Source organism: Amia ocellicauda, chromosome 4 (assembly GCF_036373705.1).
Source record: "Amia ocellicauda isolate fAmiCal2 chromosome 4, fAmiCal2.hap1, whole genome shotgun sequence".
NCBI classification, from domain to species: domain Eukaryota; kingdom Metazoa; phylum Chordata; class Actinopteri; order Amiiformes; family Amiidae; genus Amia; species Amia ocellicauda.
In genome coordinates this window covers 28,247,491-28,264,094 of record NC_089853.1, presented here as the reverse complement: position 1 = coordinate 28,264,094, position 16,604 = coordinate 28,247,491, and the positions used below count along the sequence as shown (strand labels likewise).

The 16,604-nt window shown below is 40.9% G+C and overlaps 1 protein-coding gene across 2 annotated transcripts in view; it reads right to left on the bottom strand.

Moving 5' to 3' along the window:
• Window positions 1-16,604, bottom strand: part of csnk1g1 (casein kinase 1, gamma 1) — a 64,172-nt gene that overhangs the window by 21,019 nt on the left and 26,549 nt on the right. For both annotated transcript variants that reach the window (XM_066701724.1, XM_066701725.1), the window contains exons 5-6: window positions 2,790-2,941; window positions 2,312-2,546 (exon numbers count right to left, since the gene is read on the bottom strand). In XM_066701724.1, the coding sequence (XP_066557821.1) occupies window positions 2,312-2,546; window positions 2,790-2,941 (387 nt within the window). The remainder of the gene's footprint in view (window positions 1-2,311; window positions 2,547-2,789; window positions 2,942-16,604) is intronic.

Below are 16,604 nucleotides of genomic sequence, written 5' to 3'. Positions count from 1 at the left end.
GATAAGAAACTTCATCCACTGTGTCAAGGCTGCATCAGAGAGCTGGGGAGGTTCTGCATGGAGGAGTGGTCGAATATACCTGGTGAGAAGTTGATGGACCTTTCCAAATGCTACAGGAGGCACCTCCTCCATGTTAATAAAGCCACAAAAAAGGATTTGCACAAGAGTGAAGTCGCACTTCACCAAGGGTATGCATACATTAGTAGGCTACCGTAGGTGTTCCAGACAGCGAAGGTTTTCGATGGCCATCACATGAAATGTTAACATGAACTGTTGAGCGATGTTACCGATTTATTTCAAGTTGTGAAGTATAATTTAAACATTACAGCTACTCCACCGCTGACACATCTCTGGCAGGTATTCATTGTCCCATACTCAGCCTGCACCATCAAGTCTCTTTTAGGTCCTTTGCTTCTCTCTCTGTTAGGTTGGATGTAAAGTGAGCTATTTGAATTCTATCAAATATTGGATCAAAAAAGGGAAGATGGCTTAGTAGTTTAATCCTCCAACCTGAGGAATAAGAACAGGAGGTACTACTTTAGGGAAAAAAAAAAAAAACGGCTGTGGGTGTATGGAAGAAGCTGCCAAGTCACGCTGTGAATTCTGAGTCATTGTAAGCATTCAAGAAGAGTCTTGACAACAGTTTTGGTTTACTGAGCTACCAGCAGCATTAAGGTTATTTCTTCAAACTTTCTGGTGTCTGGGGATCTCAACTCAAATGTAAAAAAATATATATATATATATATATATATATATGATTGTTTTTTTTGTTTTGTTTTGTTAGTAACACCCCTGAATGAGTGAACCATAGAGACCAACACTGAGGGGGAAGTGCACTGAGGGGACACTCACTTTCTGCTTTTTAGATGGATACTTTTCCATAGTATCCAGTATTAACTGTTCGACACCACTCAATAGCAAAAAATAAATAGTCTGCTGTGCAAATCAGAGCATTCCTGGACAAAGTGTTACATAAATAAATAACAAAAAAACATGGGAAAGTTACATTGAATATGACCGTAAGAAGTGTGATTGCATTGAATTGCTACACTATTTTCTTTAATGGCTTGTAGACAAAGTTATGGTGAGGCAGAAAGTGCTATTACAACAATGAAAAAGGGAGCTCATGAGGGACACACAATAGGCAACTGATCTGAACTCTTATTATACCATTGTTCTTTTAATAAGTGAGCTTTAGTTTAAAACTCCTCAGAGTGCAAATATTTGCACTCTGAAGCAAAACTATTTAATCTAGCAAACATCTCCCAGCATGGGTAGTTTTAGCTGTAGTGCTGGAGGCGTCAACATAAGGATTAGTCAAACAGAAAAACTGTGGGAATGTGTCAAAAGCTCAGAGATACTTAAAACAATGTCGAGAAAAATGTTACTGATGAATTTGTGAGCAGTTCAGCAGTCTTCAAAAGTGTAATTGTAGGCTGTCTCTCGTTCTTATGTTTAGAGAAATTCTGACTAAAACCAGTTGCTTTCATGTAGTTTTGCCACAGAACTCAAACTAAATTAAATTTGTCATATACAGAGTATGTAGCGCCTGTTACATGAAACACAAATTATCTATATTTTCAGAATCTGCATAACAATAATAATACAAAAAAAACAGTGTGGGAGGAAAACTGAAGTGTTTTAATAAATATCACTGTTGAAACAGGCTTGGAGATGAGCAGTGAACGTGTTCAGACATTAAGTGACCACTTTCCCCTTCACCTTGTGTGTATCATCATCTGTAACAGTCGTTCAAACCCTGATGGAAACAACTAATCTTTGTTTTCAGGAACAACTATTATCTATTAGTGTTATGGCCATGAATAGGCAGGAAAGCTTAATGATCAGAGTGCTTTTGGTCAGTTCCCAGTTCCCCATTAGTCAAATAACTGAAAACGACTACAAAAATGAACGTTCTAGAGCAGTGTGAATGAGTGTGAGGCTTACATCTTGGCCAACAGTCCACACAACTCCTTGTAAGGCAAGCATTGTCTCAACATAAACAAATGCCTGACAACCACCTGGAAACAAGTTGTTCTAAAACAATTTAAAACAAAGATTAATCAAGGTTTACTAATATGTTTACATTTAACAGAAAAAACACAGACATAAAGACATAGAAAGTATGGGTAACTTATATTAACAAATTTTCAGTGCACTGGACTGAATACAGCAATAAAATAAGGCCCTGACCTGCAGGGAACATCACGCTGTCAGTTGCTGGTTATCTGGAAGAGGGTTAAAAAGCCTGCCAACTTTATTGTGTTGCAGAAGGATCAAACGATCAGAGGAATCATCTCTAGGGACCTACCTTTCCCAAGATGCGTGTTGATGGACATGTATCTGGCCGTTCCAGTCAAACTCTTGTGTTCCCGGTACGGGATGTGTTTTTTGGTTTCGGGGTCTATGTATTCCTTTGCCAACCCAAAGTCTATGATGTGAATAATGTGTTCTTTCTTGTTGCCTTGCCGTCCAATGAGGAAATTTTCTGGCTTCACATCCCTGTAGATTAAGTTCTTTGAGTGCACATACTCCATCCTCGATATCTGTAGAGGAAAACAGCAAGACATTAGTACAGAGCAAACTATTCACTTAACACTATTCTCCCCAGGTTCTAAAACAACTAGGATTCCAATACTACAATGTCAGGTTCAGATAACTAAGTGGCAACAACCTATTGTTGAGTGTTACCCAAATTTCAAATTTGATCACAGATGAGCAGAATATTTCTGCTTTATATTTTTAATTAGTTCAGAGGAGCCCCTGAACACAGTCTTTATCCCACTTACCAGCTGAATGGCTATCATTAACACAGTCTTGAGAGAGAAGGTCCGGTCACACAGGTCAAACAGATCCTCCAAGCTAGGCCCCAGCAGCTCGAGCACCATGGCATTGTATTTTCCACAAGGCCCAAAGTAATACACCTGGGGGAGCCCCTCCGCTGGTGGTAGAGAGAAAGAGAGGAGAAACCAGAGATAAAATAACATATTTTATACCGTGAATGAAAGTAGTTCTGTGGAGGGTGAAAAGACAGAAGTAAGACCGGCATCTTGAGGTTTTGGATGAAAATCAAAGTATTCAGGTTAAGAATTTACACAGTTATAGGGAATTTGGCAACAACAGACTTTATCATCACATTCTTACTAGCCACTGTACTAGTAAAGTGGCAAGTTCACAAGTTAAAAGAATGGAACAAAAAAAATAATAATTAATTATTTCCAGGACATTAGGTCCACACACACTCACTGCAGCTATACACAAAGAACAAAACAAAAGGAACAAAACTGCTTTTAAATGATGATTGGCTTCAGTCTATCCAATTCTTTTCTTTTTTTCTTTTTAAGCAAAGCAATAAACAAAGACTCAAAACGACCATCCCTCCAAGGAAGCTAGGAGTAGTGCCCTGGATTTCAAAAACCCTAAAAACAGTATAATATACCAGATTCTCTGGAAATTCAAATATACACACAAACACATTAGTTAGGTGAGAAGAAATGCTGTAAAGTAAGAATGCTTTCAAAAATAGACGTTAATAGGTTATATTTATCAATTAACTAAATGCAAAGTGAGTGAACAGAAGAAAAATCTACATCAAATCCATATTTGGTGTGACCACCCTTTGCCTTCAAAACAGCATCAATTCTTCTAGGTACACTTGCACACAATTTCTGAAGGAACTCAGCAGGTAGGTTGGCCAAAACATCTTAGAGAACTAACCACAGTTCTTCTGTGGATTTAGGCAGCCTCAGTTGCTTCTCTCTCTTCATGTAATCCCAGACAGACTCGATGATGTTGAGATCAGGGCTCTGTGGGGGCCATACCATCACTTCCAGGACTCTGTGCTCTTCTTTACGCTGAAGATAGTTCTTAATTACTGTCGCTGTATGTTTGGGGTCATTTTCATGCTGCACAATACATTTGGGGCCAATCAGATGCCTCCCTGATGGTATTGCATGATGGATAAGTATCTGCCTGTACTTCTCAGCATTGAGGAGACCATTCATTCTGACCAAATCCCCAACGCCATTTGCAGAAATGCAGCCCTAAATTTGCAAGGAACCTCCACCATGCTTCACTGTTGCCGGCAGACACTCATTCGTGTACCGCTCTCCAGCCCTTCAGTGAACAAACTGCCTTCTGCTATAGCCAAATATTTAAAATTTTGACTCATCAGTCCAGAGCACCTGCTGCCATTTTTCTGCACCCCAGTTCCTGCGTTTTCGTGCATAGTTGAGTCACTTGGCCTTGTTTCCACGTCGGAGGTATGGCTTTTTGGCCGCAAGTCTTCCATGAAGGCCACTTCTGACCAGACTTCTCCGGACAGTAGATGGGTGTACCAGGATCCCACTGTTTTCTGCTAATTCTGAGCTGATGGCACTGCTGGACATCTTCTGATTATGAAGGGAAGTAAGCATGATGTGTCTTTCATCTGCTGCAGTAAGTTTCCTTGGCCGACCACTGCGTCTACGGTCCTCAACGTTTCCGGTTTCTTTGTGCTTCTTCAAAAGAGCTTGGACAGCACATCTGGAAACCCCTGTCTGCCTTGAAATGTCTGCCTGGGAGAGACCTTGCTGATGCAGTATAACTACCTTGTGTCTTGTTGCTGTGCTCAGTCTTGCCATGGTGTATGACTTTTGACAGTAAACTGTCTTCAGCAACCTCACTTTGTTAGCTGAGTTTGGCTGTTCCTCACCCAGTTTTATTGCTCCTACACAGCTGTTTCTGGTTCAGTTAATGATTGTGTTTCAACCTACATATTGAATTGATGATCATTAGCACCTGTTTGGTATAATTGTTTAATCAGACACCTGACTGTATGCCTAAAAAAAACCTGACTCTATGCAAGTGTACCTAGAATAGCTGATGGTGTTTTGAAGGCAAAGGGTGGTCACACCAAATATGGATTTGATTTAGATTTATTTTGTGTTCACTCACTTTGCATGTAGTTATTGATAAATATAATCTATTAACATGTCTATTTTTGAAAGCATTCTTACTTTACAGCATTTTTTCACAACTGCCTAAACCTTTTGCACAGTACTATGTGTGTGTGTATATATATATATATATATATATGTCAGCACTCCTTTGGTAAATATTTAGTTTGGCAGTTGAATGGAGTTTCTGTGGAAGACTTTTTTTTCTCAGTGTCAAGATAGATTGGAATTCAGCTCCCAGGAAATGAAGCCCATTAAATCACCTGAGACACTATGTTTATTACTGCTATGTTACATGAAAATTACTTTGAATGTCAATAAATATATTAATACAAATGAGGTTGTAATTAATATCCCATATTCATTGTACAATATGACCGACAATGTCAGTCCTCTTGCTTGGCTCTAGAGGGCAGCACTTGCAGGACAGAGTAGAGAAGTGCATCAGTGTTACCCGTGTATGCTGCAGGCACTTTGCAGTTGTCAATCTACTTGAAGTTCCATTTTAAAAATACCAAAAAAATAACAAATGTAATAAATATACAGCTCTGGAAAAAATTAAGAGACCACTCCAAGTTCAGAAATCAATGTTAAGTAGTCTCAATTTTTTCCAGAGCTGTATATATATATATATATAGTACTTTGGTTCCCTGGGAAGTAATTGAATTTTAAACAGATTGATTCATCATCCAACAGCATCATCTCAGCGGCCATTTTGACAAAGGTCACTCCTATAATACCATAAGATTTAATGGCCCTGAATAACACGCTTTAAATCCCTCTCGCTTTATGTGCTTATTCTGATAATGAAAAGCGGTTAGCTGAACACATAGAAACTTCAGATATATTATTTATGAAATAGGCCTATGTATTTATGAAAAATAATTGAATTGACATAATGTGTCTGAACACAAACACACATACATACCAGCATCAACATCAGCAGCCTTTATGCCTTTAAGCAATCATGCAGGATGAAGGCCTCCCCCCAAGATGTACTGTGTATTTTTATATATAATGAAAAGCCATTATTGCTCAGTTGTCTTTTTTTGGTACACTTGCAGCCCTGGCTAGTAAAGTGACACAGTATCAAGGACTAAGAAGTGTCTACCAGGTAAGCCATGTACTGTTTCTGTGGGGGTTGTGCCGCTGAACCTTTGCTCCGGCTGTCTATGAACTCCTCCTGTATCACCAGGCTAACTGCAGATGGCTGACTGCTTGCTTTAGTTTGTCAAGACACTGCTAAAATGTTCTTCTCCTCTGCACTCACAAAACACCATCTGCCACTTTACAAATTGAGTTACATTAAACAAAAGCCGGAGCAGAGGAGGGATGAGTGTTTAACTGACAATTTCTAGTAGTGGCTTTGATTGCAAATTGGAAATTGAGACCTACAGTATTTTATGCTTTCACAGAAGTGCACTTCAAGGTCTGCCGAGAAAACATTTCTCATCCATTTCAAACCTTGTTCCTGACACATCATTTGAGAGGAAAAATACATAACGGAAAGTGGGGGGGGAAAAAAAAGTCACGATTCCAGACTCAAGGTTAAGTAGTGCATTGCTAAGGGGCTTGTCGGCTTACAGCCCTCGGACACAGTGCCTGCATTGTCATGCAGTGCGGCCATTGTTCAAACATGGACTATGGCAAACTGCCTTCCCACCATAAAAGTCTGTTAATCAATGGGTGGAAATGAGAGACCATCTCTTGCCTGAAACCCTATCATGTTTCCTCCCTTTCTTTGGCTTATTAATAAACAAACTGAATGGATGCCAGGCACGGCGACTCTGCCAAAGTGGCCATGAGGGAAACAGGCTGGTGGAAGTGGGCAGAGGGGAGGGCTGAACCCTGCACACATTAACCAGGGATGGGGACAGCTCTAAAGCAGACCAGGTGGAGGAAACAAATCTTCCTGTCCACTTATCATGTACATTTGTAAAGATTCTGTTGAATGAGAAAGTAAAGACAGAGAAGGGGCAATGCTATCTGCCTGTCAGGCACCACAGGGAACAATTATTCTGCCAGATTACCAGAGTTAATTTAAACCGCGACTTGAGCCCTATCTGTAATACAGACCTGTGCCCCCACCCTGTCTGTACTTGAGCTTGGTGTGGTTTGGCCATGAATACAAATGTCCAATAAGACAATTAGATACCAGGTCACAAGATGCAACGTCTAGGAGGGTCTGCTTCTGTATACACCCAGATAACAGGCCCTCAACTCTAGGCTAAAACTCAAATAACAGGCACTAGGTCTCCATTTAGGGAACAGACAGCAGATGAACACACAGGCAGATCGAGCAGGAATATCACCGCACATGTCTGAGAAACTGACAGAACGATTAATGTACTATCAAAGCGACACTACAACGGCGACAAGGAGTTTTAATCTAGATACCTCAAGGAAAATGACATGAATGCAATTGGATTTGCAAAGAAACCAATAAAAGTAATAGATGTGTGCTGTCTATGTAATCACATTTCAGATTTGTAAATTAAATGCTTGGATATCAAATTAGAGCTCTTCCGAGTTGCAGCCAAACGGGCATCGTTAAAAATAGGTAAACTACTTTGTATTATTCTCTTTGAAGGCATATTACACTCGCAAGGTACTTAAAAAGCGATTCACAGTGCCCCAGAATAAGATTTACCAAATATGCAAGCAGTGGAAAGATACGGCACATCAGTATCTGAAAACTCCTTTATCTTCCGTGATTAAGATTGTCTGAATAAGCATTAGGCACTCAAACAATTGATTGTTGAAGTTCAGCAGATTTTGCCATAGCTGAAAGAGTCTATTGAAGCTTCAATATTTATTTTCGGGAATGCAACAAGTTAGCATTTCTCAAGAAGTCACAAGAACAGATTTATCTCACTGCACAATTTACTGTGAGTGTCCGAGTGTCTTTCTGGCTTTGTAATAGGCAAAAGTCAGCACTGCAGACCTTGTTCCCAGAAGCTCTGACACATTTAATTTACTGAATAAAGCAACAGAGTATAGGTAGATATGACTTGGCTGTATGATTACACTGTGGGGGGGAGGCCCAGAAAACACCACTTCACTGCAAAAAACAAAATCAATGTTTAACAACATATAAAGATAGTGATGCCATGCAAGTAAGGGGGTTGCCCATTCAGTGCTCCCCAGTTTTATTCACTTCCCCCAGGTTCTGGGGATGGACACTGACAGTGTTTTTGGGTTTGTATATCGAAAATTGAATTGTAAAAGTCAAGTCTCTCCTGTGTGTGTGTTTATATATATACAAAAATCCTTAATTGAGCCATCTGCTGCCTGTTTATGGGTTTGTTATATCAAGGAATTAACTCCACTGCCGACTCTATAATATTGTCTATAGTTGAACTGCTCAGAGAAAAGTAATTTGCACAGCAATGCACTATCTAATGAAAAAAAGTACCACGGCATTTCCAGTACAACTGCAATGCACATAATATCCTGATACCTCCACAATCAGATTAGTATAAGATGGAGATCTAACCTTTAAGTGCATGGCAAGATTGGATCTGGACTGTCTATCTGGACTGTCTATAATTATAAACACTCTCCTAAAAGCCTCTTTGGCAGAGACAGGTAAACCAGCTAAGGAGAAGGCAGGCTTAGGAGGGAGGAAAATAAATAGAAATACGAAAGGAAAGTTTAGCTGCCACATCCACAGCAACAATGTCAAGCTGACACACAGCTTTAACGATTTCCATTCAGCTGTGCATTATCTGCCCATTACCCGTCTCTGCCAGGGGGATCACAGGTCTGACTGGGATAGTATTGCCCTCTAATCAGGTCACAGTCACTCTGTGCCATTCGTCTTGGCACTCAAGGGAGCAGGTGTGGTGCTGGCAGACCTTGAGGAGGAGATGGGAATGACCCTCAGCTCCAGAGTCCAGAGCTACTCCACACTGCTGCCAATGTACCACTTGATGTTTGTGAGTTACAATTCATACTATTCACAGATCGAATTGCAAGGGAAATACGTTTTTAGATCTTTGCACAGCGAGGAATACATTTGTTTGTTAATCCCATGCCATTTTTGTTTCTGAATTGAGTAAATAAATCTAAATACAGCTTATCCCCATAAACTTGTATTAGCAGGGGGGCAACATTACGGTGTCTGACATTATTATGTCAATGGGATTCCTTGCTTAGAAGGGATTGGACATTTGGTCTGCCCACCTGTAGGAAGAGTAGGAAAGAACGTTAAAGTGAACCAACCGATGTATTCACTTGCAAGATAAGGCAGATGTCAAGGCTTAGTAAGAAGGCTAGACAGTTCTGCCTTTCACATTTTACACCTGTCCTGTGTTTGCCACAGAGCAAAGGGGATTAAGAGACTAAGAGAGCTCTCCATTCAACCTGCTAACTTTACAAATCCTATCAGGACTTCCGAATCCTCCACTTTGCGTCTCCGTTGTCAGATCCCATGACAGAATTTAGCAAGGATTACACACTGTGTAGTAATTACAGACTGACTGACTGATTGATTGATTTTCCTCCAAGGTGGAGGAACCACTAGTCAACCACTAGACTACAATGTACCTGCTGCTGAGATGTTGTGTTTTTATCAGCAGATGATTCAAGTGGAAACTTAAGTTGACATCTACAGTTTATTCCCTGGAACAGGGGTATGCTATCAGGTACTGTCACTGTAATACTCTAAAACAGAAAAGTAGTGTGCACATGGCTACCATACAAATAAGGATGGAAAAAAAATACTTCCCTACTCGGTACCGATTCATTGAGACGATATGCATTGCTGTATGCATGGCTACAAGTTCAGCCTCCTCACTCATGCCCGATTTCTAAAACATATGCAAGTCCAAAATCCCATTGTCTTACTGTTCATTTACCCCTGCATATAGTATTTAAAATCAAGCTCGTAGAACAGAATTTTAAATTGTTCTAGGATAAACCAAAACGCAATCTAAAAAACACAATGAAAAAGATCAAATATCCTAGCCTAGTTAGTAACACCACAGATATGTATGAATCCGCCATTCAAACACTCTTTAAAATTCAAATAAAAGTGTGACTTGCAATCTCACCCAAGACCTGAAAACACTACCAGGAACATTAATTCAGAAAAACCGGGAGATTTCGGTAGTTCTTGCCAAGTAATCAGATCGGGCAGAGAGGCAAGGAAGCTGGCTTAAAAACTCAACAGTGAAGTCCAGATTCAGTGCTAAGCCATGTATTAGGGAACAGACACTGAGATTAAACCTGCAGCTGTTAGATTTCAGTCCTTCCCAGCTGGCGTCGCTACGAGTCAGCTAAATTTAAAGCACATAAAAACAGGGAGGGGGAGCATCCAAACCTGGGATGCCCATAATTCAGTTGCATTAGCCACATGGCAACACAAGCACAGCACAGATACTGGTATGCCTACATCTATTTGAACCTTAGATTGAGCCACACTGTTCTAAAAACACATAGAAAGCAGCACATCCCATACCAAGCTTGAGCCCCGCCAAGCCATTCAGGTTTTGGAGCCAAGCACACGATGGACAGGTTTTAGAAACCATGATATGAACATAAATCCATTCATCACCAAATGCATTACTTGCATTTACGTTGTGCTCGTAGTTGCCAGATCAAACACCACAAATTACCAAAGTTTATGCATGTCCTCACAATGACAGTAAGTGATACACAATGAATTGTACCTCTATGCTGGATTGTTATATTTGCTATATTTGCTATATTAGCCTCTATTATTTTAGTTAAGAGTGGTACCTAAAAAGCAGTAAAGATGTCCAGTCCAAATGTATTGCATGGCTGTAATTTGTAGGATATCATTCCCTGGGCACAGTGGCCCATAATGGAAAACACACACTTCAAAGAAGAAAACAAACTAAGCCTATGACAACAAGGTGAATTAAAAAATATCAAACAATATACATCAACTCTTTCAAATGGAATAGAGGTAATAATGATTCAAATTCAGTAGCACTGTGTGCCATTTCACCTGGGAGTGCCTTGAACAGCCATCACAATCTCCAGACTTTGAGCCTTGTATAGTCATTAAAATAATGTGTCAATCCTGCTTCCCAAGCTGGAATTTGATCTTTATTAATACCTATCTCTATGAACTTTACACCTATAAATATATCAAATAAAGTTCTTGTCAGTGTAAGATTTAATCTTAACTTGGGCTGGGACGAAAACAGTTTGACATAGTCAAATGGGTATGATGCATCGATAGATAGTATCATATACACCAATCAGCCATAACATTATGACCACTGACAGGTGAAGTGAATAACACTGATTATCTCATTATCATGGCACCTGTCAGTGGGTGGGATATATTAGGCAGCAAGTGAACATTTTGTACTCAAAGCAGGAAAAATGGGCAAGTGTAAGGATCTGAGCGAATTTGACAAGGGCCAAATTGTGATGGCTAGATGACTGGGTCAGAGCATCTCAAAAACTGCAGCTCTTGTGGGGTGTTCCTGGTCTGCAGTGGTCAGTACCTATCAAAAGTGGTCCAAGTAAGGAAAAACGGTGAACCGGCGACAGGGTCATGGGCATCCAAGGCTCATTGATGCACGTGGGGAGCGAAGGCTGGCCCGTGTTGTCCAATCCAACAGACGAGCTACTGTAGCTCAAATTGCTGAAAAAGTTAATGCTGGTTCTGGTAGAAAGGTGTCAGAACACACAGTGCATCGCAGTTTGTTGCATATGGGGCTGCATAGCCGCAGACCAGTCAGGGTGCCCATGCTGACCCCTATCCACTGCCGAAAGCGCCTACAATGGGCACGTGAGCATCAGAACTGGACCACGGAGCAAGGGAAGGAGGTGGCCTGGTCTGATGAATGTTGACAAGGTGTTGACTTGGCATCCAAACTCCGCAGATCTCAATCCAATCGAGCATCTGTGGGATGTGCTGAACAAACAAGTCCGATCCATGGCCCCACCTCGCAACTTACAGGACTTAAAGGATCTGCTGCTAACGTCTTGGTGCCAGATACCACAGCACACCTTCAGAGGTCTAGTGGAGTCCATGCCTCGACGGGTCAGGGCTGTTTTGGGACCTACACAATATTAGGCAGGTGGTCATAATGTTATGGCTGATCGGTGTATATCAACAGAAAATTGTTAAGATTAACAGTTTATTACAATAATGAAAATGTTTTTTTTTTCCAATGTCATAAATGAAATAATTAAAACACTTGTTTGACACAGAAGTTGCAGGAATGCTCAGCATGTGCTGAGCCAAGGATGCCAGGTTGGGAAAGTGTGATTGATTGTTTTTCCACCAAAACAAGGGGTTCTCTCAGCTTTTGAAACAGTATTTCATAGGCCAGAGCCAGGTTAGAGATCAGTTTTTTGGAATTCAGCCCCCTTGACGATACTCACTGGATGGATGTTTTGTGTCATTACATCTATAATCAAGTGGGTGACTTGCTTTGATCTGGCACTTTTAGGGCCATTTAGGCCCAGTGGTCACTGACAAAGCTAATTAGTTTTGTATTTATAAGAAATGGAGCCCCATTAGATGAATAGCTCAACAAATTTCACTTTCGAGTTTGGGTTGTTTCATGAAAAAATTCCAGACATCCAATATTTTTTTTTAAATTGCAGTTCAATTAAGAACCTTAGTTGCTAACCTACTGTCTATTCAGCAACCTACTGGTTATTTTTTGTATTATTTTAAGGAAGTACTATAACTGCATAGGATACCAGTACCAGAAACAAACTCATTTCCAAATTTGTACCTCTCACTCTCTCCGTTTCCAAGTAAAACTTACACCGATCTTTATTTTGCCCATCAATGATTTTGAAAGGATTCGATGCATCAATCCATCGTCCCAGCTCTAATCTTCAAGCCCCAAAATCCTGCAGTGCCTCTGCACAGACTGTGTGTAGTCTGATTACCTTGTAATGCTGCATTTGTCAGTAAACGGGCTCTTGTACAACATTAATCAAAAGGCATTTACCCTTATCAGAGTTGAAACAAAACAATCAAACAAAGCCCTCCATCACTATAAACACAGTGCTCAACTGATTACAATGACAAGTCAAAGTCAGGAACACTGCAGTATTTAAGACACAATTCTGACAGCTAGTACTCTCCATCTCCAATCTCTTTTTTGTTTGTTTCTGGTCAGCTCCCGTCTCTCCCTCAATCTTACAAACTCCTTGGCTTTATTCGTGAATATCCCGTTCTAACACTAATTCACCACATATATGAGGAAGTTGAACTTAGATGAACTCCCCTCATCTCTAGATTCATACAGATCTGCTTCTCTCCTCACAGGCAGTCTTCAGTACAGTCGGCCAAACTCCCGCTAATGCCAGGAGGGCAGGGGCTCAGAGCCCTCTGGTTCAGCAAAGAGGCAAAGTCACCCAGAAGACACAGGGAGATGACCCGTGTTTGAACCACCAACCAGAAGAAAACCTGAACTCAACACAGGCAGTGCATCAAGACAGGTATATAAAAACACCTTGCAACTCATGGGTGAATAGATATGAATATTACAGAAAACCTTATGATGATACTTTTTTTTTTTTTTTTAATGCATTTCCAAATGCTAAACATGAAATGCAATTGTCATTTCAAAAATGTCTGATTTATAAGCTAGAAGAGACTATTATCCTGGGGGGGTGTTATGTGGGTCATGGTGCATTATGGTTTGGCTCCTGTGCAGCTGCTGTCCTGCACTCACTTAGTCTTACTTACACACACACACAAATATCTAAACTGCACAACCTAAACCTAAATCACTTTCACGATACGTGTACATAATATGTAAATACACTGACGTATGGAATCCTTTCTAACCAATCACATAGTCACAGTGTCTTTCATGAAGCAGATAGCCAAGATTCACTTATCTCCAAGTCAAGTACAACTGGTCTTGGAAACGTAAAAAAAAAACTCTGCTACACCTCAATACAATTCTCCATTCCACATTTTGCAGCTAGCCTCTGACACAACAGTGATTGTGATCCTCTGTTAAGCAGCCCTATAACCAATCTGCTGTGGAGGTCGCCATTGCACTGACACCCTACTCAGCTGACAGGAAGTCATGCCCATCCTTACTGTGTACCTCTGCATTCAAAATTATTATTCTATCACATTTATTGCTTAAAATAGAGCCTGACCGAAGTTTTCACCCTTTCGGCTACAGAATAAAATACATGCACATTACACAGAAATCAAACTCAAAAATACATGAATGGTCAAGTGTAAACATGTCTAAAATTAAGAATTTATTGGAACCAACACTGACATTGTGTCCCCTCAAAACTAACGTATAACTACACTGTGAAAGCACTTGTAACATGGTACCAAAAAGGCCTTAAACACATCAGGTGTTGAAAGACTGAAGCTGCGGTTTGCATAATCGGTATAGCATATTCAGAACAAGGTCATTTTCATTCATTCACTGTACTTCTTATATTACGTGGAGACACATGGTTATTTATCCAGTTCTTTAGGTTCACCATATCCATTGCATAGTGTGCTGCTGCACTTCAGTGGTGGATTAAGGGAAGGACTAGTATGTATGGAGCACCATGGGATCCTTCAGATAAATAGCACTATATCAAGGCAAAGATATTACTATTATAATTACAGTCATCACCACACAATGTGATGTCAGTTATACCTCTTTCACCTCACCAGAGGTCTAAACTTCTCACTTTCTCAGAAGAAACGTGTCTTTTGAATGCACTTTAGTACCAATATTAGAAAGGAAAGCTTGCACTGATAATAGGTTTGCTTTGGTTTGGTATACCAAAGAAACACTCACTACAAAACAGCCTATGAAGTGCTCAGGCATTTGTTTTTTTTGGGCTCCTGGGCAGTCATCAAGAAGTGGCACAAACTGAACTGGGAATGGTGACCTGCATCAACTTGCGCAATCCAGAAATTAATATAGATCTCTAGTGAACCACAACAAACCTGAAAGAACTGGAAACATCAGCTTAGATTCCAATTGGGCAAACATGCCCAAAATGTGACATCTCATGGATTGCTTGAGACACACTTTAAATAGTAATGGAAATTTAAATCCTTATTTAGATCATGACACTGCTAGCTTATCTGTAGTTCCAGGACACTAGTGCAAGATTCAAGTATTGTCAGGGCACGCAACTGTAGCTGGAGTATGAGACGTTTACAGGATTTCTTCTTGATGTTTTCAATTCCCATGCCATATGCCTTAAGTTATAATCGTAAGTTATCAGGGAAATTTGTAGCAATCTTTTCAAAGTTGTGACAACAAAGACAAAACATTTGTTACCACCTACATTCTTCAGGGAGCCTGAAGACCTTATAATTAAGTGTTGGAATAGAATATGAATCGTGAGGCAAGAGAGAAGCATGTCCAGTGACCAGACTCCAGGCTGCCCTCAAGTGTTCTGGGTTTCTGCATCTTATTGTGTTGGGGAATCTCCCTGAACTGAGCTGTGGAGGGGGGAGTTGCGTGTGAGCATCGCAAGGAGAACCACTCTCTGCGATTGAGTTCCCCTCCCTGGGTGCATCAATAGAACATGAGTGGGGTGGGGCGGGGGCGGACAGAGTGGCAGCGCTCCCCCATGCAGCCCCCGGTGATCCGTGAATACAGATGAGGCTGTCAGCTCCGCTGCTCCCTCATTAACAAGTACAGGAGGCAGTGTGAGAGAGAGAGAGAGAGAGAGAGAGACACACACAGCAGGGAGGGAGGCAGTGCAGCAAGTCAGTCACTTACATAATCATCTCCTGTACCAATCTGTAGAAAATACAGCATTACATCCTGTGGGAAGACGGAGCACAATTTCAAGGCTTGTCTCTCTCTTAATAGACAGCCAAGAAGGGAAAAGGGGAACGAAGAGAGAAAAAAAACAGCTCAGAAATAGCAGGTGTAACATGGTGGGCAATTGTGTCACCATGAGGGAGCAATGAAAGTGGTTAGAAGGCAGTTAGACGAAAAAGAATGTGACGGGACATGCTTTGACGATTTGCTGAAATTGGAATGCCCATTTTGCACCTGCCACCTTGCTCAATAATGATCTGCTCAATGTCCTTCTATGAAGACCAATCTCTTTGTGTTAAAGTTGTACGACAGTTTGTGGGTTTAGTAGACCTCAATATGCTGCACTTATTAGGAGAAATGTCCTGATCAAAGCAACGTTTGCCATTCTCCATTGCGGAAAGGGTCTTGTTTTCATAAGGCCATCTTCATTTACATTGCAAATGACCAAAAACAGGGGGCTTGACCACGATTAGCCGTAAATTCTACTAACCAGCTTCAGTATTCTATTACTTCACACAGAAGAGGAATCCGGTGGACCCTGACAAAGCAGAACAGTAGAATTCTTGGATTTCGAAACAAACATTGCCCAGCAAGCCCTGCCAAGCCAGGCAGTGATGTGAAGAAGAATCCTGCACAACGGTTCACAAAAGAAAACTCGGGGAGCAGGAGGTGTGCAACTCTTCCGCCAAGGAGTTTGGTTTAGCGTTACATTCTGGAACCAGCCAGCAAGTTTAATAAGCAGGAAGCTTCTTCAGTGTCTGTGAGATCACCAACTCATTGATTCCCAGGTGCCACCTGATAGCAGTGCTCAGCAGAAATCCTGAACACGTACTCAGGCACAGTGCCACGATTTCAGTGGCTGGATGATTAATCACAGTCATCAAAGTTATTATTCAGAGCACTGTCTCTGGTTAGC